The following is a 27,111-nucleotide window of genomic DNA, read 5'->3' as shown; positions in this document are numbered from 1 at the left end:
AACATTAGAATTTCATTGCCTTAAAGGCTATTCTCCACTTGTAATTCAAATTTCCCTTGTAAGGGGAGTATATTATATCAAATTGTCCTGTGGTCCCTCCATGTGAATATATTAATCATTGATAGGAAAAGAGAAGAAGTCCTGGGAAAATGAGATTTTAGATGAAAAAGTCTGGAATTTAATGAGTGAGAAGAAAGGGAATAAACAGGGTGTCTAAGACACCAAGGGGAAAAAGATTAATAGTTTAAAATAGTTTTATAATAGATTAAAAATTCATAGTTTTGCCCAACACCTTTTATAAATTAACCTGCTACACATTTCTCATTCAAGTAACTCATTATTTTCTTAACATCTTCATCTTTTAGAAGTTTGTATTGAGAAACTAAATTCCAGATTTATGCATAATCATCATTGGCATTATCACTTCATAAGGCCTAAGAAGCAAAATAATAATAATAATAATAATAATAATAATAATAATAATAATAATGCATTTATTACAGTCCCAGTCTAGTAAGGTGGTCATCCCATGATATTTCCTGAATAAGTGAAATTTTCATAAGTGAACTTGTCCTGACCAATCTTACAAAGACTCTTGAACCATACTGTAAAGAGCTTTTTTTGGCATTTGAGACAACATGAAACACATCTGTTAATCAATATTTAAAGACAAATTGGAAGGAAGAGAAGAAGACTCTTGGAACAAAGAAAACATTTTGGATGAAAAGATCCTAGTACACTTAAGCTTCCATGCTACAAGCATTTATTAAATTTAGGTGAACATATGTAGAAGACCCTGTGATAAACTGTTGTATGCAAAGGCAAAAATGAAACCTGATTTCAAAAACTCTCTGTTATATTGGAGGAAAACAAAATGAATACAGATGAGTCAAAGGCTACTGTCAGGAAGGCCTCCATTCAGTGAAGTAGGAATATATGTCAGAGCTAAAAGTGTGAGAGCCAAGGGGAGGAAGTGTGCCCTTTGCTGGTTTCTTATTTTGTCTTTATTTTAGGTAGATTCTAGGGAGAGTTAAAACCTATGATTTAATTAGTGATGGGAACTCCTAAGGAATAAAAAAAGAATGTAAAATCTTATTTGTTCAGCAATCTAGTCACATAACAAGTGGGTGTAAAGGAAAGAATTTGATCCAGTTTTTGTGACTCCAGATCTGTCCTTGCATACAATACATCACTCCCTCTATCTCTATTTTATACAATTATTTCAGTAACTGAGTGCTAAGGTCATAGTTCTCGTCTTTTTTTTTTTTAATTCTAGTGTTAGAAACAGGGTATGCCAGAATCTTCTACATTTCTTGCCCTACTGTAAAGTCATGGTTGTCCTACCCTAGTTACAATTTTGCTCTTGAATGGTAATTTCATTTTCATAATTGTTCTCCCAGGTTCTATCTCCTTTGGCCAAGAATCTCTTCCACCGAGCCATTTTTCAGAGTGGAGTTGTCCTTGTGAAACCTCTGTTCAGTAAAAATGTCAGACCAATTACTGAGGTAGGTCCTTATGTCGTATGCCATTCCAAAACTTGACTGCATTTATATACTTAAAGTGGTTAAAGATGGAGCAAGATATGCAAATTTAGAGAATCCACTCCAAATCTTCACATGGTCTATTTGTGCCCAACTTGTGGTAGAGCATTCTGAGATTGTTTTGGTATGATCAACCACAGTTGGATGCTCTGTGACTTAACTCTAACAAAGTGATTTCATTTTGTTCCTCTTTGAGAGTGAAGGACAATAAAACAAGGTGAAAGCAGGTAGGGACAGTAAAGCTCTTGTATTTAAACTAGTTCATTTTTTTTTTTCAAAATGGACGTCCTGAGTGAGGAAGTGACTTATCCATGTCACATATAAAGCAAGGGGAAGAAACAGGATTTGAACCCAATTTCTCTGATATCAGATATAACACCTCCTTCTCTATACTGCTCTAGCACACATCCAGGGACATAGTGGTTTGGGTACAACTATTCTACCTCATAGGAGAAAGTGTTCCCTGTTATATTTTGTTACAGAAAATTGCAGCTCTTGCTGGATGTAAGACAACCACGTCAGCCATCATTGTTCAGTGTATGAGGCAGAAGACAGAGGATGAGATCATGAACATAAGTGTGAAGATGGTAGGTGATCTTGGAGTCCTTACCACTTGCCCCTTTAACAAATTTCATTGTATATGGTCACTTAAGCCTCTCAAGTTCCCCTATGAACTGTAGGTGATTTCACATGTACAGTATGCTTTAATTTTTGAAATGGTAAGTAGCCATGTTTTCTTAGGGAAAATATTTTTTGCCCTAGACATAGCTGCATTATTTGGAACAATTGACATGTTGGTAAGAAGGCCAAGAAAGAATTCATCTCCTATTCCACAACGAGTATATCACCTGGAAACTTTGTACTTTTACTACCTGGATACTGGGACTTGGTTGCTTCATTGCCAAGGACTGAAAGCACTACAGACAGTATCTATATTTTGGCACAGGGTGAAAAAAATCTTTCTTATTCTTTCCTAGTTATAACTCCAATTTTCACAAAGGTCCCACATACAGACCCTAGTTAACTTGACAGTCACCTAAGTCAAGATCTGGGAAATGGATTTCTGGTTTTTGTTTCTGAGGTCCACATGTCTGAGTATAAGAGTTTAGGCCAGAAAAGCCGTGTGAGGTTTCTCCCCCAACAATCCAAAAATGTTAGAGAATCTGTTCTTTTAAAGAAGTCTAAGTTATGGGTACAGTGGCTTGTAGTATACAGAACCTGAAGTATTGAGGCCTTTCCTGAAGAGAGGGATATTTGCCATATGAGCTCTCTGCTTTCTCAGTGATGTCAACCTGACCCTTGCCTAAGACTGTCCACTCATGAGGTGCAAAATACAGCCTTCGAAAGGTCATTTAGATCCATTCAAGCCCCAAGCACATTGGAAGGATCACTCAGACAAATGAAGCCAAAGCAGTTTGTTAGGCCTAGAATGACTTGTATTTTTCCTACAGTTTTCTACTTTGCATATGTGGTATCAGTTAAGCAGTAACAACTGAGGAATCTTGGGAGAATTCAGAGATTGCAGAGATGAAGGGAACAAGGGTCAGGCATGTTTAAAATGCAGTGTTAGAACTCTTGCTTCATGAGTTTCAACAATATTGGCATAATTTGCACCAAAAACAATCTTTTTTTAATTCTTATTAAATACATAATGCTGTCCTCTTTCCTTCACTTTATTCCTTCTCCTTTATTCTTATTAAATACATAATGCTGTCCTCTTTCCTTCACTTTCTTTCTTAAAATGGAAGTCAAGTATTGTGGGCTGTGAAAGATCTGACTTGTTCAACAAATTGAGAAAAGAGTGCCACTACTCATTTCTAGTAGAGTTTACCTCATCTGTATTTTCTTCCAGGGGCCTATGATGTGCAAGGGCTAAGAAGGAGGGAGAAACACTCGAGCCAGTGGTTTTTAGCATGATTTCCTAGAAACCTTGTTACTCTCTTTGTGGCTCTCATAGTTTGATTTGGCCAGGAGGTGTGGGAGACCAGAAGCCCTGTGTATTGTTTTCCATGAGTACTTTCTTGAAAACAATGTGAGAATAAAACTAATTTTCAATGGAATTAACAAAATCATCTCTTTCTGGGAAATTTCTTTCAACCATTCTGTTTCTTTTTGGCTTCACAGAATTTCTACCAGTTGAATTTCACAGGAGATCCCACAGAGGCAAGTTATTTTTGTTATTTTAATTTTTAACTCTTTGTTCCTTTAAGTTGGTCAATCAGTCAGTTAATAAACATTTTATAAGCATCTACTATGTGAGAGATGTGATAAATGGGAGAATTCTAGCTGCTAAGTTCTGGTGAAGTACAGAAAAGGCAATGGTCTCTGAATGGAATAATTCAGTGCCATATTCTTTAATAGGACCTTATCACACTCTTGGACACAATCACCAATACCTGAAAACTCCCCTTAGGTAATCAGGGACTAACCTTTTCAGTTTCCAAGTAGCTTCTAGACCAAGGATTTTTGATGTGATGTGATGTGATGTGATGTATGAGTGTGTGTGTGTTATGGACTACTAAGGATGTTATAAGGGGTTTCAATATTTTAAAATTATAAAATAAAATGCATAAAATTGCAAGTGAAATCAATTTTATCGAAAAACATTTATCAAAATAAAAAAAAATAACCCTTAAGTTCATAGATACATGGTTAAGAATTCCTAGTGAGGCTTTTATAACTTTTCCCCTATCATCCTAAAATCTATGTCAAAATAGTTCTACAGATGATTATGTCAGAGGTAAACATTTTTCATTCATGTCAGGCAATTTGAAGTAAAAAAAAAAAACAACAATGTTCTAGCCTAGAGAAAAATTTTAAGCGCGTTCGTGATGCCACTCATGCTCTCAGAGATGAAACCAGTGCTCTAGGCAATTAAAGCTATCCTTATCAATCTCTAGCAAACCTTGTAAAATCTATAAAAAAGGATTGTAATTGCAATAGGAGGCTTTTGCTTTGGGCTAATTATTAAGTGGCTAATAATTAAGATGCAATAGATGTCTATGTGATTATAAATGAGAAAGTGTTATATTTATAGCATAGGCTCTTTTATTCATAGATTCATGGAATCATATAATTTAAGCATAGGAAGGACTCTTATTTTCACTCTTCTAGGTCAACTCATACCTGAAAGAACTCCCCACTGTAACATACCTGACAAGTGATCATCTAATCACTTCGTGAGGATGTTCATTAAGAGGGAAATCACTACCACCCAAGAAGGTCCAGTCCAGTTTTTGTTGTTGTTATTGCTATTCAGTTGTTTCAGTTGAGTTTGATTCTTTGTGTCCTGGTCTTGAGCCCTTTCTACTGTGCCATCTAGTTGCACATATACCAATCTTAGATTGCTCTAATAGAGAGATTTTTTCCTTACATGAAACCTAAATGATTTCTTTGCAAACTCTACTCATTGTTCCTTGTTTTACCTTCTGGAATTAGTCCCAAACTTCTACCTGACAGTCATTCTCTCTTCTGAAATTGACTGATATTAGCTTATGCCTTCCCACTAGTCTTAGGTTTCACAGTATCTTCAACAAATCTTTATATGCCATGGATTTCAATCCCTTTACCTTTTGAACTGCACTCTTCTGGGTGTCCTTCAGCTTATCAATGTTTTCTGTAAATTAAGGCATTCACAATTGAACAAAATACTTTGAATGATGACTGATGAGGGCAAAGTACAGTGGGACTTTCATCTTATTCCTGGAAGTTATGTTTCTCTTAATTCAACTTAAGCCAGCAGTAGCTTTTTTTAGCTTCTACATTCAAAGATTCATACGGTCTTTGTAAAAAGTTGCCAGAACTTCTTCAGATAAGTTGCTATCTAATCATACTGTCCCCATATTTTACTTAATGAGATATATTTTTGAATTCAAGTGTAAGATTTACCATTGATTCTCATAAATTTGGCTTTTTCAGATTGAGCCAAATGCTCTTTAATTTTTTAAAATTAATTTATTAGCTTTCAGTTTTCAACAATCACTTCCCTAAATTTTCAATTTTCTCTCCCTCCCTTTCCTTTCACTCCCTAAGATGGCATGCAAATTTTATATGGGTTCTACACATACATTCTTATTAAACACAGTTTCATATTTGTCATGTTGCATGTAATTAAAACAAATGGGAGAAACAATGAGAAAAACCAAAACAAAACAAAACACAAAAAGGAGAAAATGGTACTGTTTCATTCTGCGATTTGGCTCTACAATTTTTTTTCTCAGGATGTGGATGGCATTATGCATCATGAGTCCCTTGAAAATCTTTTAGGTCCTTGCATTTCTGTGAAGGGTCTATCAAAAATAGTCCTCTTACACTGTGGCACATACTGTGTATAATGTTCTCTTGGCTCTGCTCGTTTTGTTCAACATCAGTTCATGTTAGTATTTGCAGGTTTTCCCAAATCCACCTCCTCATCATTTCTGACAGCAAAATCTTACTCCATTACACATTCATATACCACAACTTATTCAGCAATTCCCCAATTGATGGGCATCTCCCCAATTTCCAGTTCTTGCCCACCACAAAAAGAGCTGCTATAAATATTATTGTACATGTGGGTTCTTTTCCCATTTTTTAATGATCTCTTTGGGATGCAATCCTAGAAGAAATATTGCTAAGTCAAAGAATATGCCCATTTTTATAACACTTTGGTCATAGTTTCTAATTGTTCTCCAGAAGTTGGATCAGATCACAGCTTCAAAAACAATGAATTAATGTTCCAACTCTCCTACATCTCCATCACGTATCACTTTCCTGTTTTACCATGCTAGTCATTCTGATAGGTGTGATGTAGTACCTCAGAGTTGTTTTGATTTGCGTCTCTCTAATCAACAGTAATTGAGAACATTTTTTCATTTAACTAACAGATAGCTGTGATTTCTTCCTCTGAAAAAACTGTCTGTTCATATTCTTTGACTGTTTATTAATTGGGAAATGACTTGTATTCTTCTAAATTTGACTCAGTTCTCTATGTATTTTAGAATTAATCCTTTATCAGAGACACTAGTTGGAAAAAAAAATCTTTCCTAGTTTTCTTCTTCCCTCCTAATCTTGGTTGTATTGGCCTTTTTTGTGCAAAAATTTTTCAATTTAATGTAATCAAAATTATCCATTTTGCATTTCATAATATTCTCGCTCTGCGTTGGACATAAATTCCTCCATTCTCCATAAATCTGACAAATAAACTATTCCTTGGTCTCCTAATTTATATCAGCCTTTATACCTAGATCTTGTAACCATTTGGACTTCATTCTGGTATGAGGTGCCAGGCATTGTTCTATGCCCAATTTCTGCCACACTGTTTTCCAGTTTTCCCAGTAGTTTTTGTCAAACAGTGAGTTCTTACTGCAGAATCTGGAGACCCTGGGTTTGTCAGACAGTATACTGCTATAATCCTTGACTACAGTGTCTTGAGTACCTAACCTATTCCACTGATCTATCCCTCTATTTCTTCACCAGTAATGAGTGGTTTTGATAACAACTGCTTTATAATACAATTTAAGATGTGATATTGCTAGGCCACCTTCCCTAGCATTTCTTTTCATTAATTTCCTTGATATGCTAGGCCTTTTGTTTTTCCAGATGAATTTTGGTATTATTTTTTCTAGTCTTTAAAGTGAATTTTGGTAGTTTGGTTGGTATGACACTGAATAAGTTGATTAATTTAGACAGAATTGCCATTTTTATTGTGTTAGTTCAGCCTACCTACGAGCATCTGATTTTTTTTCATTTATTTAAATCTGACTTTATTTGTATGAAAAGTGTTATGTAATTATGTTCACAAAGTCCATGAGTTTGATTTGGACTCCCAAATATTTTATAGTGTTTACACTAATTTTAAATGGCATTTCTCTTTCTCTGACTGTTGAGCTCTGTTAGTAATACATAGAAATGCAGATCATTTTTGTGGGTTTATTTTGTATCTTGCAATGTTGCCAAAGTTGTTTCTTATTTCAAGTGGTTTTTACTTGATTATCTAGGATTCTCTAAGTATATCATCATATTGTCTACGAAGAGTGATAGCTTATTTTCTTCTTTGCTTATTCTAATTCTTTCTATTTCTTTTTATTCTCTTATTATTAAAGCTAACATTTCTAGTGCCATTTAGAGTAACAGTGGTGATAATGGACATCCTTGTTTTATCCTCAATCTTATTGGAAATGCATCTAGTTTATTCCTATTACGTATAATGCTTGCTAATGGTTTTAGGTTGATGCTACTTATTATTTTAAGGAAGAGTCCATTTATTTTTATTCCCTCCACCCTTTCAGTAGAAATGGATATTGTATTTTGTCAAAACTTTTTCTGCATGTATTGAGATATTCATATGGTTTCTCTTAGTTTTGTTGTTGATACAATCTATTATGTTGATAGTTTTCCTAATATTGAAGCAGGCCTACATTCCTCATATAATGTCTATCTGATCAAAGTATATTATTCTCATGATAAGTTACTGTAATCTTTTTGCTAATATCTTATGCAAAATTTTTACATCTGTACCTTTAGGGTAATTAGTTTATAAGTTTTTTTTTCTCTGCTTTGGCTCTTCTCACTTTAGATATCAGAACCATATTTGTATCATAAAAAGCATTTGGTATGACTCTCTCTTCACCAATTTTCCCAAATAGTATTGGAATTGACTGTTCTTGAAATGTTTGTTAGAATTTGCTATTAAATCCATGGCCCTGAAGAATTTTTTTCTTACAACTCAATGATCACTTGTTCAATTATCCCAAAGCTCTTTCAAGACATTTTTGCATCCTGACTATCTTTCAGTGTGTTAGCTTGCCTTTCTATCTTTGGGTCATGTGAAAATTTGATATTCATGTAATATATGCCTTTATCAAAATCAGTGATAAAAATATTCAATAACACACTTCCAGGGATGTTTCACTCCAATGAGGACTTCTTGTGAATCTGATACTGAACTACCGAGTATGAAGGTCACTTAGCATGTAACAAAAGAGGATGAGAGTAAGGAATGATGTGTATTTAACCTAGGGAAGGGAAAACTGAGGAAGAATATGTTTGCAGTGTTGAGGTAGCTAAAGAGTTGTCACAAAGGAAAGCAACTTGATTTTTTCAGTTTGACTCTAAAGAGCACCTCTTAGAGCAATAGTCGAAGCTACAGATGCTTGGTATAAAGGAAAACTTCAGAAGAGTTAGAACTACTTAAAAACACAGTAAGTTTCCTGAGAAGGTATGGTATAGAGGGAATTCTAGTTCAGTTTTAGGTTGGAAGAAACAGCCTCTGAGCTCTCATGACTCTGACTCTAAGATTTTGAAATCTATGACAGGAGATTAAAAACAATCAAGTAAAATATGAGTGCTAGTTAGTCAATTGAATTTAAGGTGATATCTGTGTATATGTGTGTAGGTATGTGTGTGTGTATATATATATATATGCATATATATACATGCATGTATATATGTAGGTATAAACATACATCCATAAATATACACATTTGCATACTATACATATACTTGTATAACTGTGTTTTTCTATGTGTGTATTTGCATACATATATATGAGTGTGTGTTTCTATATACTTTTATACACCTTTTTGTATAATTTATGTATTTCTATATTCCTGAGTTCACAGTTCTGTTTTTTATTGCTTCATAGTTCTGTGAGATACCTATTACAAGGATCATCCCATCTTACAGTGAAAGAAATTGTTATTTAGAGATGCTAAGAGGTTTATTCGGTCAGTTCATTAGAAATATTAGAGCTATGGATCAAACGTTAGCCTAATGGTACATTTTTCTGTGCTTTTTTTGTTGTTGTTTCTTCATGATTAAATAAATCCCAATTTATTTTCAAAAAGGGGAAGAAATTTATATGTTAGAATAATCTAGGGAAGCCTGCATGAGGAAGTGGCACTTAAGCTTGGCTTTGCGAATGAGGAAACAACATATTCGCATTCAAAAATTTCTCCCCAGGATAATCCTTTACATTGGACTTGTTTTTATACAGTAGTTTTGGACCATATAGCAGTTAAATATGTTTTTTTTTTTCTGATTTTGCAAACTGTTGTGCTGAAATCAGTTGAAAGGAAGTCAAAAATAATTGATTCAAAAGTAGCAATTCAGTGGTGAGATAAGAACAATGCCCCCAGCTGTACTTGCAATTCAGACACCCAGAGTAAGAGTTTCAGGTCCTTTACTTTGCTGACCTAACCAAAGGATGAGGTAATGGTATCCCTGAATATTTTATTGCTATAAAAATGAATTCATTCTAAATTGGGGAAAAACACCCCAGATACATTGCTAATTTTTTTTTCTTCCAGAAATATGTGTTCCTACCAACAGTTGTGGATGGAGTGTTTTTCCCCAAAAGTCCTCAAGAGCTCCTGGAGGAAAAGCAATTTGGAGGTATTTCCCTCATGATGGGAATCACCAAAGAAGAATTTGGCTGGCTTCTTCCAACTGTAAGAGCATTGTGTTTCTTGTGGAATCTTGTGTTCTTCACCTTTTCTGTTGAGGACCAGAAATATCCCATTGATTAAGTTGAGAAAATATTTCATTCAGCGTGTTGGGACTCCTCTAGTGCTGATCCTGAGTTAACAACGCTACACTTCTCTCCCCCAATACAACACTCCATTTGTAAGGAATTGCTTAAGGTAGTTGTTAAGTTTGTTGAAAGGGTGAAACTAGTGTTTAGCACTCTTGTATTCAAGGAATCTGAGAACTTTGGAGATGGAAGGCATAAAGTTCAGACCTCTCATTCTCAGGTGAGAAAACTAAGGCCCATGAAAGGGAAAAGATTACCTCAGGTTAATGCATTGTGTTAAATGTCAGAACAAGAACCAGAATCCAGATTTTCTCCCATTTTGTATTTTATCCCATGATCCATAAAGTGTATACTGTGCTTGTTCTCCCTAGAGATTCAATCCTATTAAAATTGCAAGTGTTTTCTGTGAAATCCTAGCTCTCTCAATGTGAAAACAATATGATAGATAATGTGGGAAGAATACTAGATTTGAGATCTGCAGACATGAGTTTGAATGCTGGTTCTATGACTAGCTTTTATGTAGCCTTGTGTAGATCACTTAATGCTCTTCAGTTTCTGAATCTGTAAAATGAATTAGTTGGACTACATCACAGAGTTATTCAGCTCTAAATCTCTTGACAAATTAACTCACTGGGACAAAAATGGTTGCACTGCATGTGTAAATGGATCAAGGTTACCTCTGCTAGAGGGATCTACATTCTGAAAGGCGATAGTCAACTACAGTAATTGAATGTTGGTCCTCCTCTCAGTTAGCTCCCATTCAGACCTTATTTTTATGCCAGGTGGCTAGAAGCTGCCCATTGACAAGTCCTCTGAGCACCATGGGAGTCAGTTTTGTCTTTCTGGAAGAAATAATGCAAATGCTACTTTTAAGAGTTGAAAAAAAAAATCTACTTTTCTCATTTATTTACTTGTATAGTTTCCTGGGATATATAGTGAACCATCTTAATGCATTTAACTAACCATGTTAAACAGTTTAATTCAAATTTGAAGATAAAATCATTTTCCTCATTTGTGTTATATAGACAGTTTTAATTTCTGTCATTGAACATTAATGCTTTCTGAGGATCTTGTTTCCTTTCTGTTTTTAGGTGATGGGATACCCTCTTTCAGAGGATGAATTGGACCAAGAGACAGCAACAGCACTATTATGGGACTCTTATCCACTTGTTGTAAGGAATTTAGAGAGACAGAATATAAGATCTGGAAGGAACTTGAAGCCAAGATGGCTAAAGTTAAAAAAAGAGCTTGAAACATAGAATGTTGGAACATAAGGGACATCAAAGCCCACTGACCACAAAGGTCTCATTTGATAGATGGAGAACCTGAGACCAATAGGAAGGAAGCAGTTTCCCAAAGGTCACACATCTAGCCTGTGACCAAACTGCGACTTTTATAGCCAGGTCTTTTGAGGGCCATTCTATCACAATTCCTACAGCACCATTATTCTTTCAACCACAGGGCAGACACCAAGTATTCAAAGTAGTTTAACTGACAGATGTCCCTTTAAAAAACTGAAATTTTTTGTTTTGTATTGTATTTTTTAAAAATTATTTAATTTTAGTTTTCAACATTCATTTGCTTTTTTCTTTTTTTATATTAATTTAATTTATTTTCAGTGTTCTACAATCACTACGATATAAATTAGATTTTTTCCCCCTACCTCCTTCCTCCCTCCCTGAGATGGCATACAATTTTGTATATGTTCTACACATACATTCCCATTAAATACATTTTCACCTTACTCATGTTGCATAGAAGAATTAAAAGGAATGGAAGAAATCATATAATAAACCAAAACATAATACACAGAAAAAAAAGGTGATCTGCTATATTCTGATTGAATTCCATAGTTCTTTTTCTGGATGTTGAAGCTATTTTGCCTTAAAAGACCATTGGGAATTTTTTTAAGTCCCTACATTGCTATGAAGATCCAAGTCTACCAGAAAAAGCTCTCATACACTTAGCTCATTGCTGTGCACAAGGTTTTCCTAGCTCTGTTCCTTTCACTCAGCATCAGATCATATAAGTCTTTCCAGGCCTCCCTGAAGTCTTCCTGTTCATCAGTTCTTATAGCACAATAGTACTCCATTACATTCATATATCATAATTTATTCAGTCCTTCCCCATTTGATGGGCATCCCCTTCATTTCTAGTTTTTAGCTCCCACAAAGAGTGTTGCTATAAATATTTTTGCAAATGTGGATCCTTTTCCATTTTTTATTATCTCTTGGGGATACAGTCCTAGAAACAATATTGCTGGGTCAAAGGGTACGCATATTTTTGCAGTCCTTTAGGTATAGTTCTAAGTTGCTCTCCAGAATGGCTGGATAAACTCACAGCTCCACCAACAATGTATTAGTGTTCCAACTCTCTCACATCCCCGCGAACATTTATCATATTCCTGTTCTGTCATGTTTGCCAGTTTGATAGGTGTGATGTGGTACCTCAGAGTTGTTTTGATTTGCATCTCCCTAATCAAAAGTGATTTTGAGCATTTTTTCTTATGATTATAGGTACCTTTAATTTCTTCCTTTGAAAATTGCCTGTTCACATCCTTTTACCATTTATCAGTAGGGGAGTGACTTGTATTTTTGTACAGTTGACTCACTTCTCTATGTATTCTGGAAATGAGGCCTTTATCACAAACGTAAACATTAGCTATAAAAATTCTTTCCCAGTTTTCTACATCCCTCCAAATCTTGGTTGCATTGGGTTTGGTTGTTCAAAAACTTTCCAGTTTAATGTAATCAAAATTATCCATCTTGCCCTTCATAATGCTTTCTATCTCTTCTTTGGTCAAAAATTCTTCCCTTCTCCATAAATCTGATCAATACAGTTTTATTTGCTCCCCCAATTTGACCATAGCATCAGTCTTTATACATAGATGGTGTACGATTTGGATTTTATTCTTGTGTATGGTGTCAGGCATTGGTCTGTGTGGAGTTTCTGCCACATTGTTTTTCAGTTTTCCCATCAATTTTTTTCGAACAGTGAATTCGTACCCCAGAAGCTGGGATCCTTGGGTTTATCAAACAGGAGATTGCTGTATTCATTGTCTACTGTGGCTTGAGTACCTAGCATATTCCACTTGTCTACCCTTCTGTTTCTTAGCCAGTACCAAGTGGTTTTGATAACTGCTGCTTTATAATACCATTTGAGATCTGGTAGCACTAGGCCTCCTTCCCTAGAATTTCTTCTCATTTGTCCCCTTGTATTCTGGACCTTTTGTTCTTCCAGATGAATTTTAACACTAATTTTTCCAGGTCTAGAAAATAATTATCTGATAGTTTAATTGGTATGGTACTAAATAAGTAAATCGATTTAGGTAAAATTATCATTTTTATTATATTGGTTCAGCCTACCCATAAGCAACTGATATTTTTCCACTTATTTTGATCTGACTTAATTTATGTGAAAAGATAGTAGTTGTAATTGTGTTCATGTAACCCCTAAGTTTGTTTTGGCAGGTAAACTTCCAAGCATTTTATTCTGTCTACCTAGCTTTAAATGGGATTTCTCTTCGTAACTCTTGCTGTTGGCCTTTGTTACTAATATATAGAAGTGCAGAACATTTGTGTGGGTTTATTTTGTAACCTGAAACTTTGCCAAAGTTGTTTATTATTTCAAGTAGTTTTTGACTTGAATCTCTTGAGGACCATTCCATTGAAATTCCTACAGTACCATTATTCTTTCCACTTCAGGCAGACACCAAGTATTCAAAGTAGTATAACTGACAGATGTCCCTTTAGGTTACAAAATTGAAACTTTGTGTTTTGTATTGTATTTTTTTAAAAATTATTTAATTAATTTTAGTTTTCAACATTCATTTCCACAAGATTTGGACTTCCAAATTTTCTTCCCATCTCTCCCCACCCAAACCAATGCACCATGCATTCTGATTCCCTCAATATGGCCTCCCTTCCTTCATATCCCTCCTTTCCCTTATCTTTTCTCTTTTGTATCTTCTCTCTTTTCTTGTAGGGCAAGGTAGATTTCTATACCCCATTACATGTATTTCTTATTTTCCAATTACATGTAAAAACAGTTCTCAACAGTCATTCCTAAAACTTTGAGTTCCAGCTTCTCACCCTTCCTTCCTCCTCACCCATCCCCATTGAGAAGGAAACCAATTCAATATAGGCTATATTTGTCTAGTTTTATAAAAGACTTCCATAATAGCCATGTTGTAAAAGACTAACTATATTTCTCTCCAACCTCTCCTGCCCCTATTTATTCTATTTTCTCTTTTGACCTTGTCCCTCCTCTAATGTGTTTACTTCTAATTACTCCCTCCTCCCATTTGTCCTTCCTTGTATCATCCCTCACCCCAACCCACTTATCCTCTTCTCCCATACTTTCCTGTAGGTAAGATAAATTTTCATACCAAATGGAGTGTGCATATTGTTCCCTCCTGAAGCCAAATGTGATGAGAGTAAGCGTCGCTTTTTGCCTCTTACTGCTCTCCTTTCCCGCTCCATTGAAAAAGCTTTTTCTTGCCTCTTTTATGAGAGATAATTTGCCCCATTCCACTACTCCCTTTCTCCTCCCAATATATTCCTCTCTCACCCCTTAATTTTATTGTTTTAGATATCATCCCTTCCTATTCAACTCACCTTATTCCATCTTTCTCTCTCTCTCTCTCTCTCTCTCTCTCTCTCTCTCTCTCTCTCTCTCTCTCTCTCTCTCTGTGTGTGTGTGTGTGTGTGTGTGTGTAATCCCTTCAACTATCCACATACTGAGAAAAGTTTCAAGAGTTACAAATATCCATGTAGGAATGTAAACAGTACAACTTTAATACATCCATTATGATTTCTCTTTACTATTTACCTTTTCATGCTGCTCTTGATTCTTGTGTTTGAAAGTCAAATTTTCTATTCAGCTGTGGTCTTTTCATCAAGACTGCTTGAAAGTTCTCCATTTCATTGAATGGTCATGACTTTTTCTGGTGGACTTAGAACTTCATTGCAATGGATGGAGTTAAAAAATTCACAAAGGTCTTTTAAGGCAAAATGCCTTCCACATCCAGAGAAAGAACTATGGAACTCGATCACAGATTGGAGCAGATCATTTTCTTTTGTATTACGTTTTGGTTTGTTATACGATTTCTCCCATTTATTTTAGTTCTTCCATACAATATAACTATGGTAACAATGTACTTAATGGGAATTTATGTGTAAAACCTACTGTGTGCCCTGTCTGGGAGGAAGAGGGAGGTGGCAGGAAAGAGGGAGAGGGAGGGAAAGAAAAGGTCTGGGTTGTTTGGTAGTGATTGTGGAAGACTGAAAATAAGTAAATTAACAAACAAACAAACAAATAAATGAATGAATGAATGAATGATTGAATGAATGAATGTGTGCGTGTGTACGTGTGTGTGTATAACAAAAAAGAATGCTTCAAAGTCTTCTATTTCATTGAATGACCATTTTTCCCCTGAAGCATTATACTCATTTTTGCTGGGTAGGTGATTCTTGGTTTTAATCCTAGTTCTTTTGACTTTTTAAAATACCATATTCCAAGCCCTCTGACCCCTTAATGTAGAAGCTTCTAGATCTTATGTTATCCTGATTGTGTTTCCACAATACTCAAATTGTTTCTTTCCAGCTGCCTGCAATATTTTCTCCTTGACCTGCGAACTCCGAAATTTAACTGCAGTATTGCTAGGAGTTTGGTTTTGTTTTTTTTTTTAGATCTCTTTCAGGAGGTGATAGGTGTATTCTTTCAATATTTATTTTGTCTTTTGGTTCTGGAATGTCATGGCAGTTTTCTTTGATAATTTTCTTGAAAGATGATTTCTAGGCTTTTTTCAATCATGGCTTTCAGGTAGTTCCATAATTTTTAAATTGTCTTTCCTGGATCTGTTTTCCTTGTCAGTTGTTTATCCAATGAAATATTTATCATTATCTTCTGTTTCTTCATGCTTTTTGTTTTATTTTATAACTTCTTGATTTCTCATAAAGTCATTAGCTTCCATCTGCTTCATTCTAATTTTTAAAGAACTGTTTTCTTCAGGGAGCTTTTGAACCTCCTTTTCTATTTGGCTATTTCCACTTTTTAAAGCATTCTTCTCCTCATTTGCTTTTTGGTCCTCTTCTGCCATTTGAGTTTGTCTGTTTTTTAAAGGTGTTATTTTCTTCAGCATTTTTTGGGTCTCCTTTAGCAAGCTGTTGACTTGCTTTTGATGATGTTCTTACATCCTTCTCATTTCTTTTCCCAATTTTTCCTCCACCTCTCTTACTTGCTTTTCAAAATTCTTTTTGAGCTTTTCCATGGCCTGAGATCATTGCATATTTATTTGGGAGATTTTGGATGCAGAAGCCATTTTTATGTATTCCTCTGATGGTATGCACTGTTCTTGTTTATCTGAAAGGATTCAAGAAAATACCTGTTCACCAGGAAAGTAACCTTCTACAGTCTTATTTCTTTTCCCTTTTGGGGGGCATTTTCCCAGCCAGTTACTTGACTTTTGAGCCCTTTGTCAAGAGAATGGTCTAGGCTAGGGACCTGCAAGTTGACAGTTACTCCTAGGTGGCACAATCAAGGTAAAGGAGTTTACTCCTCTCCAGACCTGTGGTGTGGTCTCGGAGCAACCACTAACTTTTCTGCCCAGGATGTGTGAGTAGAATTCCTTCTCTAGAGCCTCCACTAGCTCCACCATGCCAATGCTCCTCCTGACTCAAGGACTGCCACTCAGGGCTGAGATCCATATCAACTGCTCAATTTACTCAGGGTCTTTAGGAGGAGGGCTGCAAAAATGAACATCATGCTACTTGGGGCCTCCTGGGGACATCTGGGGCCAGGGCTATGGTAGGATCCTGTTCCCTTCTAACCCAGGTGAAAGTGCTTTCTCTCTGACTTTTGAAGCTCTTTGGCATTTTGGGGGATTTAGGAACCGCAGCTGCTGGTTGTGATTCCATTCCCTAGCCTTCTCCAGTTCTGTCCCTGATGTTCATTGAAGGCAAGGCTTCTCTGTGCTCCACAGGGACCCAGCACAAAGTAATAGCCCTTAAAAGAGGAATCTTCCTTCAAATGTCAATAACAAATTCCACAAAAATAATATATCAAATGAAACAGCATGTCAGGTTAAGTTCATGTAATAAACAGTGTAACAAATAAGTTATTGGCTTGAACAATTTATGACCGGATTTTGTAACATTATGAATGAGCTTGTCTATAATGCATTCACAATGTTATAAAAGATGTCAGTTGGAGCAATTTAAGACATCAAGTCAATGGAGACATGAAATGATGGATAATTAGTAGAAATGAATCAATGTATTCAAAATCATATTTCACTCCTTGCTTCATTGACTATTTTAGGAAATCCCGAAAACCCTTACTTCTTTGGTAACTCAGGAGTATCTTGGAGTCACAGATGATCTTGTCAGAAAGAAAAGACTTTTTCTGGACATGCTCGGAGACTTGATTTTTGGAATCCCAACTGTAATTTTGGCTCGGCATTATAGGGGTAAGTTTCTGAGGAATATGAATGAGGAGGGTGGTGATACAGCATGGTATATCCCTTCCAACTTTTAGTCCAATACATTATTTCACTCCATAGTTACTTGGGACACACCATACTCAGAGTTATTGCAGACATTTGCCTATTTTAGAAAAAGGAGTTTAGGGATTTGAAGAATTGAATTCAATACTTGAATGTTTCCTCAGAAAAATGCATGGTACAAAAACATGAAGTTTATTATAGAGGAGATAGAAACAGATTGTGGGAAAGAAATATTACTTAACCTAGATTAGGGACATTGGTCACCTGAGGAGGAAAAGCACTCTGCACAGCATCTCGACCTTAACCATGGTTGATAAATATTTACTCTATGATATACAGTTATCTCTTTCACATCACAGCTTTCCTTTCCATTAATTTGATGCATCATGGGTTGGAATAAGAAACTAAATGCGAATTTTTGGGGAGTTGTGCAGAAGCCACAGATGATACAGGAAAAGTTTAGAAACTCAGAATTGCATAAAATATATGTATAATATTGTCAAATATCAATCCAAATTTTATAATATGGTACTATAAACACCTCATAAAAGAAAAAAATCAGACTTCTTTTCTGGTGTGAAGGGAATGTCCAACAATTTTATGCAGATTACACAGGTCAAAGGGAAGTCATACCCATAACTTCCATGATACGTATGGGATAACTATATAAGATTTTATAACTGATACGACTTATCTAGTTGAGCCCATGAAACAGCAAGAACCCCAGTATAAATAGGAGGGCCTGCTGCAAATCTTCTTAAATCTGCTTTTCTAAAAAGAAAGCAACATTTGAGGGGTCAACAATCTACTTTAATCAAGCACATAAATTGCTCACTCAGTTAAGGGGAAAAAGTCAGTAGCCTGAACTTCAGAGAAAAAACAGAGAAATGAAGATCAACTGACAAGACTTCCAACTGCCTGATCATAAGAATACATACGTCATAGATCAAGAGATAGATCCAACTGTCAGACCATTACATGAATACATTGTTACCAAAGAGAGAAGCACTAACATGTGGGCTATCGAAGGTGAGGGATTCCTTAGCAGCTACCCAGAGCCTTGTCTTGCCAAACAAATACTTTCAGTGAGTAAAACCAAAAACAAAACCTCAACTCAGAGTACATATACACTTTTCAGAGTTGAAGGGCAGCACCCTTTGATGCAGTGCCTCAATAGAAATTAACAAAAGATATTGAGGCTTATTAATGAGTGGAGAAGATCTTTAACTCTCCCCCCACTATTAACTTTAAATTACCATTACGGTCCATTCCCTTTACAATTTAGCAAGCTAAATGTCCAAGAGGAGGCTGCATGACCTTCCCAAAACTGTACCTCTTGTGTAAAAAAATTAAATCAAACTGCCTTTTTCAATCACTGGCTAGGTGACTGTGATGGGATGATACCAAGGAGATTTCTATAGGATATAAAAATCTGAAAAAGATGGCCTCAATGCTTACAGCCAAATCTAAGATTCTATATCAAATTAGGGCAGGGCTCAATTATTTAATGAATTACTCTGGTGTAAATAATGACTTTACAAATAACATATTCAATGTGGGTCATTATGGCTTAATGTCCCAAAGCATGAACCTTTTTTTAACTTTCTAAAGAAAGGGGGGCGGAGCCAAGATGGCGGAGTAGAAAGACGCACATACACATAGCTCTGAACCCACAACCCACAGAACGGCTAAAGGGGACCAACCCATGGTGAATTCTGCACCCAGAGGCCACGGAATATTGGAGCGAGGGAGATTTCTGTTCCAGAGAGACCTGCAAACCTCTCGCGGGGGGTCCTTCGCGCTGTGGACTGGGTGCAGGGACTGGGAGCTGAGTACAGCCCTGCAGCGGCCACGACACCGTGAGGAAAAGATCCAAGCAGGCTACGGGGACGAGATATCCTGCGGCCACGTGGGTCCCCCTACCCACAGAGGGGCCTGCAAATCTCTCGCAAAAGGTCCGTCGCGCTGCAGACGCGGAGCCCAGCCCAGACCTGCGGCGGCCTCGGCTCCGAGAGGTACAGATCTGAGCAGGCTTTAGGGACGGGATATCCAGTGGCGGCACAAGCCCCCCCACCCACAGGTGACGAGGGTCAGTGAGAGAGTCTCTTTGGTGGGTCGAGAGGGGAGTGGGGTGCCCCCATGGCTTGGGCCCCCCTGGGAGATAGAAGCTGAGAGGCGGCTGCAGACAAGGGCTCCCCAAGCAGGCGGGAGCCTGGATCCATTGTGGAAGGTCTGTGCATAAACCCCCTGAGGGAACTGGGCCTGAGAGAAGGCCCTGCCCCGACCTGACCATCTGAACTTAATTCTCACACTGAATAGCAGCCCTGCCCCCCAAAAGCCCTAAGGCGGGAAGCAGCATTTGAATCTCAGTCCCCAAACGCTGGCTGGGAGGACCAGGAGGCGAGGTGGGTGTGAGGAGAATATTCAGAGGTCAAGCCACTGGCTGGGGAGAATGCCCAGAAAAGGGAAAAGAAATAAAACTATTAAAGGGTATTTTCTCCGAGAAAAAACACTTCCTCCCTTCCTTTCTGACGAGGAAGAACAATGCTTACCATCAGGCAAAGACACAAAAATCAAGGATTCTGTGTCCCAGCCCACCCAATGGGCTCAGGCCATGGAAGAGCTCAAAAAGAATTTTGAAAATCAAGTTAGAGAGGTGGAGGAAAAACTGGGAAGAGAAATGAGAGGGATGAAAGAGAAGCATGAAAAGCTGATCAGCTCCCTGCTAAAGGAGAACCAAAAAAATGTTGAAGAAATTAACACCTTGAAAACTAGCCTAACTCAATTGGCAAAAGAGGTTCAAAAGGCCAATGAGGAGAAGAATGCTTTCAAAAGCAGAATTAGCCAAATGGAAAAAGAGATTCAAAAGCTCTCTGAAGAAAATAGATTCTTCAAAACTGGAATGGTACAGATGGACGCTAAGGACTTTATGAGAAAGACAGATATCACAGAACATAGCGTGAAGATTTGAAAAATGGAAGATAATGTGAAATATCTTATTGGAAAAACAACTGACCTGGAAAATAGAATCAGGAGAGACAATGTAAAAATTCTGGGACTACCTGAAAACCATGATCAAAAGAAGAGCCTAGACATCATCTTCCATGAAATTATCAAGGAAAACTGCCCTGAGATTCTAGAACCAGAGGGCAAAATAAATATTCAAGGAATCCACAGAACACCGCATGAAAGAGATCCAAGAAGAGAAACTCCTAGGAGCATTGTGGCCAAATTCCAGAACTCCCAGGTGAAAGAGAAAATATTGCAAGCAGCTAGAAAGAAACAATTCAAGTATTGTGGAAATACAATCAGGATAACGCAAGATCTAGCACCCTCTACATTAAGAGATTGAAGGGAATGGAATAGGATATTCCAGAAGTCAAAGGAATTAGGACTAAAACCAAGAATCACCTACCCAGCAAAACTGAGTATAATACTTCAGGAGAAAAAATGGTCTTTCAATGAAATAGAGGATTTTCAAATTTTCTTGATGAAAAGACCAGAGCTGGAAAGAAAATTTGACTTTGTAACACAAGAATGAAGAGAACCATGAAAAGGTGAACAGCAAAGAGAAGTCATAAGGGACTTACAAAAGTTGAACTGTTTACATTCCTACATGGAAAGACAATATTTGTAACTCTTGAAACATTTCAGTATCTGGGTACTGGGTGGGAGTACACACACACACACACACATGCACACACGCACACATACATAGAGACAGAGTGCACAGAGTGAATTGAAGAGGATGGGATCATATCTTAAAAAAAAAATGAAATCAAGCAGTGAGAGAGAAATATTGGGAGGAGAAAGGGAGAAGTTGAATGGGGCAAATTATCTCTCATAAAAGAGGCAAGAAAAAGACTTATTAGTGGAGGGATAAAGAGGGGAGGCAAGAGAAAAATATGAGGTCTACTCTCATCACATTCCACTAAAGGAAAGAATAAAATGCACACTCATTTTGATAGGAAAACCTATCTCATAATACAGGAGAGTGGCGGACAGGGGCACAAGCAGGGTGGGGGGGAGGATGGAGGGGAGGGCATGGGGAGGAGAATGCAATCCGAGACTCATGGGGAGGGAAAAGATCATAAGAGAATAGAAGTAATGGGGGTCAGGATAGGATGGAGGGAAATATAATTAATCCTATACAACACAACTAGTATGGTAATCATTTGCAAAACTGCACAGATTTGGCCTATATTGAATTGCTTGCCTTCCAAAGGGAAGGGGTGGGGAGGGAGGGAGCTAAAGAAGTTGGAACTCAAAGTGTTAGGATCAAATGTAATGTTCTTACCACTGGGAAATAAGAAATACAGGTTAAGGGGTCAAGAAAGCTATCTGGTCTTACAGGACAAAAGAGAAGATGGAGACAAGGGCAGGGAGGAAGGATAGAGGAGAGAGCAGATTGGTCACAGGGGCAATTAGAATGTTTGGGTTTGGGGGGGGGAGGGGATAAAAGGGGAGAAAATTTGTAACCCAAAATTTTGTGAAAATAAATGTTAAAAGTTAAATAAAAAAAATAAATAAAATAAAAAAAAAACTTTCTAAAGAGAGTTTCAGGTGTTCCATCTATGATAAAATACTCTACAATTTAACATCACTTTCTCTCCTTTCAGATTCAGGTGTACCCACCTACCTGTATGAATTTCAGCATCGGCCAAGTATTTGGAAAAATGTGAAACCAACTACAGTCAAAGCAGATCATGGGGATGACATCTACTTTATGCTTGGATCTCCATTTTTAAGAGGTGATGGATCTTTGTTTGCTACATAAGTTTCATAAAAATTTTACCTACTGCCATTTACTGGAAAAATGACCTTAAGTCCTTACATCTGTTTGTAGTACCAATGTGGTATTCATAACACTTATGCCAGCCATGAACATGCTGGTACAATTCCCAATTGTGAAGTACAACAGACTTACACATTCGAGACAGAGTCAGTCAAAACGTGTATTCAGACACCAGAAAGTCAAATCCCAACATCAGAAATGCAAATCAATCATAGTAAAAAAGAACTGTAAAAAGTCTATACACATTATCAGGCCTTCCCACAAACAAACACTCACTAGCCAGTTATCTGCCTTCTTCTCCCTCAGTTCTGAGTTCTCTCTGCCCAATTTCCCCTCAGCTCTGCTGTAGCTCTACTTCTTCCTGTTCCACTTATCCTTCTCCACCCTTTCCTGTAACATGTAACTTGACTCATGTGACTCAGGCTTCCAGGTGATACAGGCAGGTCACATGGGACTATTAATTAATGGGAAAGACCTTCCTATTTAAATTATCATTACAGTGTTCAGACATTTTAGGTTACCAAACTACCTTCCTATCCTATATCTCATTTGATCCTTACAGCAATTTGTGAGGTAGAAAGGATGATTTTTTATTTCAGAACTATAGATGAGAGAACTGAAGGGAAGAGCTTGAATTGACTTGAGTAAGTGTTACAGGTTAGTATTAGAACTGGAACTAGAACAAACATCTGGCTCATCACTAAAAGTCTTCAAACAGAGGCTAGATGAACACTTGTCAGAAAGGTGGATGGTGTTCTTTTGCTATGTGGATTGTATTACAGGATATATGAGATCCCTTCTGGCTCTGAGATTCTCTGATTTTGAGCAAAAAGCAGTAAACATTCAAGACAGCTGGGTTCCAGGAGTCTGAGTTAATGGTTGCCCTCCTTAAGGAGATGAGTGAGGGAGAGCAAAGAGTCTCTATGTTTCAAAATCAAAGAACAGGTCAGTGCTCTTGAGATTCATTCTGTGGCCATGTGGCTCTACCTCAATTCATTTTAGAGTTTTGATCTCTTGGTCTCTACACTCTTCTTCAATTTTCTGTTCAAATGTGGTAGATTCTAATTGACTTCATGGGACTAACTAAGGTTTCTTAAGTATTTTCCACTCAGAAAAAAATACCTATGCCCATTTTTCTTTTGATTTTACTTTTCCATTGTGAGTACCAAGAACAGCATTCAGGTAGAATGCTAATACTATTGATATCCACATTTCAGATGATAGCAACAATGGATTAAAAGTCTTAGAATTTGGCTTCAAATCCTTGCTCTGTTACATGTATCATCTTAAGAAGTTCACATAACCTACTATTTAGCTCTCAGCTTCTCAAAGTGTAAAGGGATGAGACTCAACTAGATTAATCCTCCCAGCTTTAAATTCTTATCTGTCATTAATCCTTATTTGCCTACCGAGGTTAAGGTTAAGCTGCTTTCCAGGAAGAGCACATAGGAGAGAGGCACTGTGTAAAGAGGAGGTCTAGAAATTTGGGAAGAGGAGAGCTCTCCCAGGAGGCAATAAGATATGAAAGCAAAGAAAGTAGAATGAGCACTGAAGATAAATTTGTTGTGCTCATCGACAGCTTCTAGTCCCATTTTAATACTTATGATTCTCACTTTCAGATGGTTTCTCAGAAGAAGAGGAGCATCTTAGCAGGAGGATGATGAAATATTGGTGCAACTTTGCTCGTAATGGGTGAGATTTATAGCACAGAAAAGGGAACCATTTAAAAATTTTCTTGATATTTTTTGTTTTTATGTCACCTGTTCTATCCAATATATCCCTCCTTCCTTGCCTTCCCAAAGAACTTTCTGGATAATAAGGAATCAAAGAAGAGGGGAAAGCACAGTTCAGCAAAATTAACCAACTCATGAAACTTATCTGACATTAAATGATGAAATGCCTATTTGTGGCCTTCTATATCTGCAAAATAAGGAGACAGTAAATTCTCAGATCTCTTCTTTAAAATCAAACTTGGTCATTACAATGTCAGAGCATTCATTATAATTAGTCATTAACATTCTTTCCATTTACATTTTTGTAGTCACCATATTTTTTATGGCTCCACTTTCTCCACTTATATGAATTAATGTCTTCTCATGTTTCTGTGTATACATTATATTCATTATTTCTTACAACTCAAGACTCCTCCATTGCATTAATCTACCACAGCATATTTAGTTATTCCTAAGTCATGTTGCAACATGGACTTTCCTCATCATTTCTGTGCTACCACAAAAAGTCTTACTATAAAAATTTCTATGCTTTTTAGATCTCTATTTTTGTCATTAACTTGAAGCAAATAACTAACAATGACCTCTTTGGGTGATAAAATGTCAACTTTTGCTCCCTTTTCTGGTGTATTTGTAAATTGTTTTCCAGAATGGTTGGAGTAAGCAATAGTTTCAGCAATAATGTATTAGTTTGCCTGTCCTTCTGCAACCTCTCTAACGTTGACTATTTTCTCCTTTTGCCATATTTTTCAATTTTTTTTTTTTGGCAAAGTGAAACATAGGGATTATTGTGATTTGCATTTCTCTTATCATATGACATTTACTGTCCTTTCATTTCATAACTTCCAACCTTTTTTGAGCACCGTTCATATTCTTTGACAACTAATCTATTAGTGAATAACTTTAGCTTTGAAAATTTGTGTTAGATCCCTATGTGTCAAATTTTTATCTTAGGTATTTGAGAAAAAAAAATATTATTTCCACAAATTTGTCATGTACTCACTCACAAGTGCAAAGGACTTTTATATGGAGAATCAACACAAATTTATATGTGACAGTAGAAAAATAGGGAAATCTATGGCCAAAGATAATCTTACCCTAGTATTGTCAGGCCTCATTTTCCTTTTACTCACTTGGAGTCCTCATAAATCTCCCACCCTAGACACTGTATCTCTGCTAGGTATATTGCTCAATTGGGGTCCCAGGGTAGATACTTCCCTACTGAATGAGTCTTGATTGCCAGAGCTAGTTCTCCCTTCATTCCCTAGGTAGTGATTTTTTTTTATTTACCTCTCAGATATACTAACATATGAGTGTCTGTTGCTCTGGATCTGCTTACATATGGATACTGCATGCATTTGCTCCCTCAGTTGGGCCTCAAACTCTCTTCAAGTAACTTTACAACTGCTGCACTGGTTTCTACTTCTGGGAAAGCAGTCCTCCTGTTAGATACAATGTCCCAAAGAGGAAGAAGGGAGAAATCTCTTCCTGTCCCCAGGCAATGCTTCTCAAGGACTAGTTTCTTCCTTAAAGGTCTACAGAGCTAGACCCTTAACTTTAATGAGCCCTAACAATATTTGCCCTGTAAAATGATTGCTTCTTCAAATTCAATCAAAGATCCATGTTCACACTTCCTAAAGGGATCACCCAGGTGTTTCCATTTTATTAAGATATTAACAGCTTGTCTTCTGTGATTCTATCTTCTTCTTGAGTTATCTGAAGTGGAGATCGAAAAAAGAGGCAACCTCTTCCTTCCCCCCACCCTATGTCAAATATGCTTAATCAAGTATTTTATGTTCTTGAGTTGATCAAACACTGGATAACTGAGTATATTTGCTTATCATTCTTTCTTATCCAGTGTGTTCCACTGATTTGTAACTCTATTTTAACCAATACTAGATATTTTAAGAACTGTTGCTTTATTATATTATATGAAGTCTTGAAGTGCTATTGAATAGGGGAAATTTAATAATGAATGCCCAAATATTAGAAAATTTATATCTGCATATTTAATGGATTCCTCACTCCTTCCTCCCTTTTATCATGACTTTCATGAGCAATGAAATGATGTTCATTAAAAAAAATATATTTGTTACATTTCCAGAAACCCCAATGGTGAAGGGTTGCTAAAGTGGCCTCAGTATGATCAAAATGAAGAGTATCTCCAAATTAACATCACCTCCAAAATAGCAAGGAAGCTGAAGGACAAGGAAGTGGCATTTTTCACTGAGCTCTTAGCAAAGGAACCAGGTGAAGAGTAGATAGATCAAATTAGGCATCATCTGGATAGGTCAACTGTCTGGCCTTGAAAAAAAGTCTTGGTGGACATGGACAAGAAGAATTTTTTTCCTTGGAATCAGTATCTACCTTTGGTGGCAGGGAATTTCTCATTATGAAAATAGAGTGGCACTATGATATTAGGAAGAAATGCAAAAAGCCATACATCAACACCATGGGTGTGAGGGTGAGATGTACCCTAGCTTTGGCATCCTGGTTCATGAGAAGTTCAAAGTCTGTAACATTTTCTTCATCTCATAATTCTCCAAAGAATCAGCTTTCAATGGGTGTGTTTGGCTCAGGTTGTATTAAATAAAAATCTCTCTTTTGTGATTATTGCTACTTAAACCAGAGTTTTAGTCTTTTTTTTGATGGGGATAAATCAACCTTTGAAATAACCACTATTAACTCTTGCATTTCAATTACATCAAATTTTCACTGTAATCTTCCCTAGAAGTTAAAGGTTACAGTACAAAATGAGACATTTAAGTGTTACCTTGAAGAAGCTTTATTTCCCCATGTGGTTTGCTTACTAAAAAGAGCAGGGAATCCCATTTGGTCACAATCTAACCAATATCCATACAGGCCATTCTCCTACCCTTCTTGTATCATCTGTCTGTCCTTCCCTCTGAAACCTCTTTCCTGCAGAGTCAGACCCACTATATTACAATCTATATCAATTCCTACAGTAACTGGAGCAGGATTTATACTCAAAAGTTGTCTCTTTCTTGTTCTTTCTTTCTTTCTTTCTT

At 36.8% G+C, this 27,111-nt stretch overlaps 1 protein-coding gene across 6 annotated transcripts in view; it reads left to right on the top strand.

The window, feature by feature from the left end:
• Positions 1 to 26,707, top strand: part of LOC140519359 (carboxylesterase 1D-like) — a 116,462-nt gene extending 89,755 nt beyond the window's left edge. For all 6 annotated transcript variants that reach the window (XM_072632269.1, XM_072632274.1, XM_072632271.1 and 3 more), the window contains 9 exons: positions 1,401 to 1,505; positions 2,024 to 2,128; positions 3,666 to 3,704; positions 9,830 to 9,970; positions 11,145 to 11,225; positions 17,374 to 17,521; positions 22,177 to 22,308; positions 23,972 to 24,044; positions 26,187 to 26,707. In XM_072632269.1, the coding sequence (XP_072488370.1) occupies positions 1,401 to 1,505; positions 2,024 to 2,128; positions 3,666 to 3,704; positions 9,830 to 9,970; positions 11,145 to 11,225; positions 17,374 to 17,521; positions 22,177 to 22,308; positions 23,972 to 24,044; positions 26,187 to 26,343 (981 nt within the window). In that variant the 3' untranslated portion in view covers positions 26,344 to 26,707. The remainder of the gene's footprint in view (positions 1 to 1,400; positions 1,506 to 2,023; positions 2,129 to 3,665; positions 3,705 to 9,829; positions 9,971 to 11,144; positions 11,226 to 17,373; positions 17,522 to 22,176; positions 22,309 to 23,971; positions 24,045 to 26,186) is intronic.
• The last annotated feature ends 404 nt before the right edge of the window (positions 26,708 to 27,111 follow it).

Source organism: Notamacropus eugenii, chromosome 1 (assembly GCF_028372415.1).
Source record: "Notamacropus eugenii isolate mMacEug1 chromosome 1, mMacEug1.pri_v2, whole genome shotgun sequence".
Lineage (NCBI taxonomy): Eukaryota > Metazoa > Chordata > Mammalia > Diprotodontia > Macropodidae > Notamacropus > Notamacropus eugenii.
This window is presented reverse-complemented; position numbering and strand designations above follow the sequence as displayed.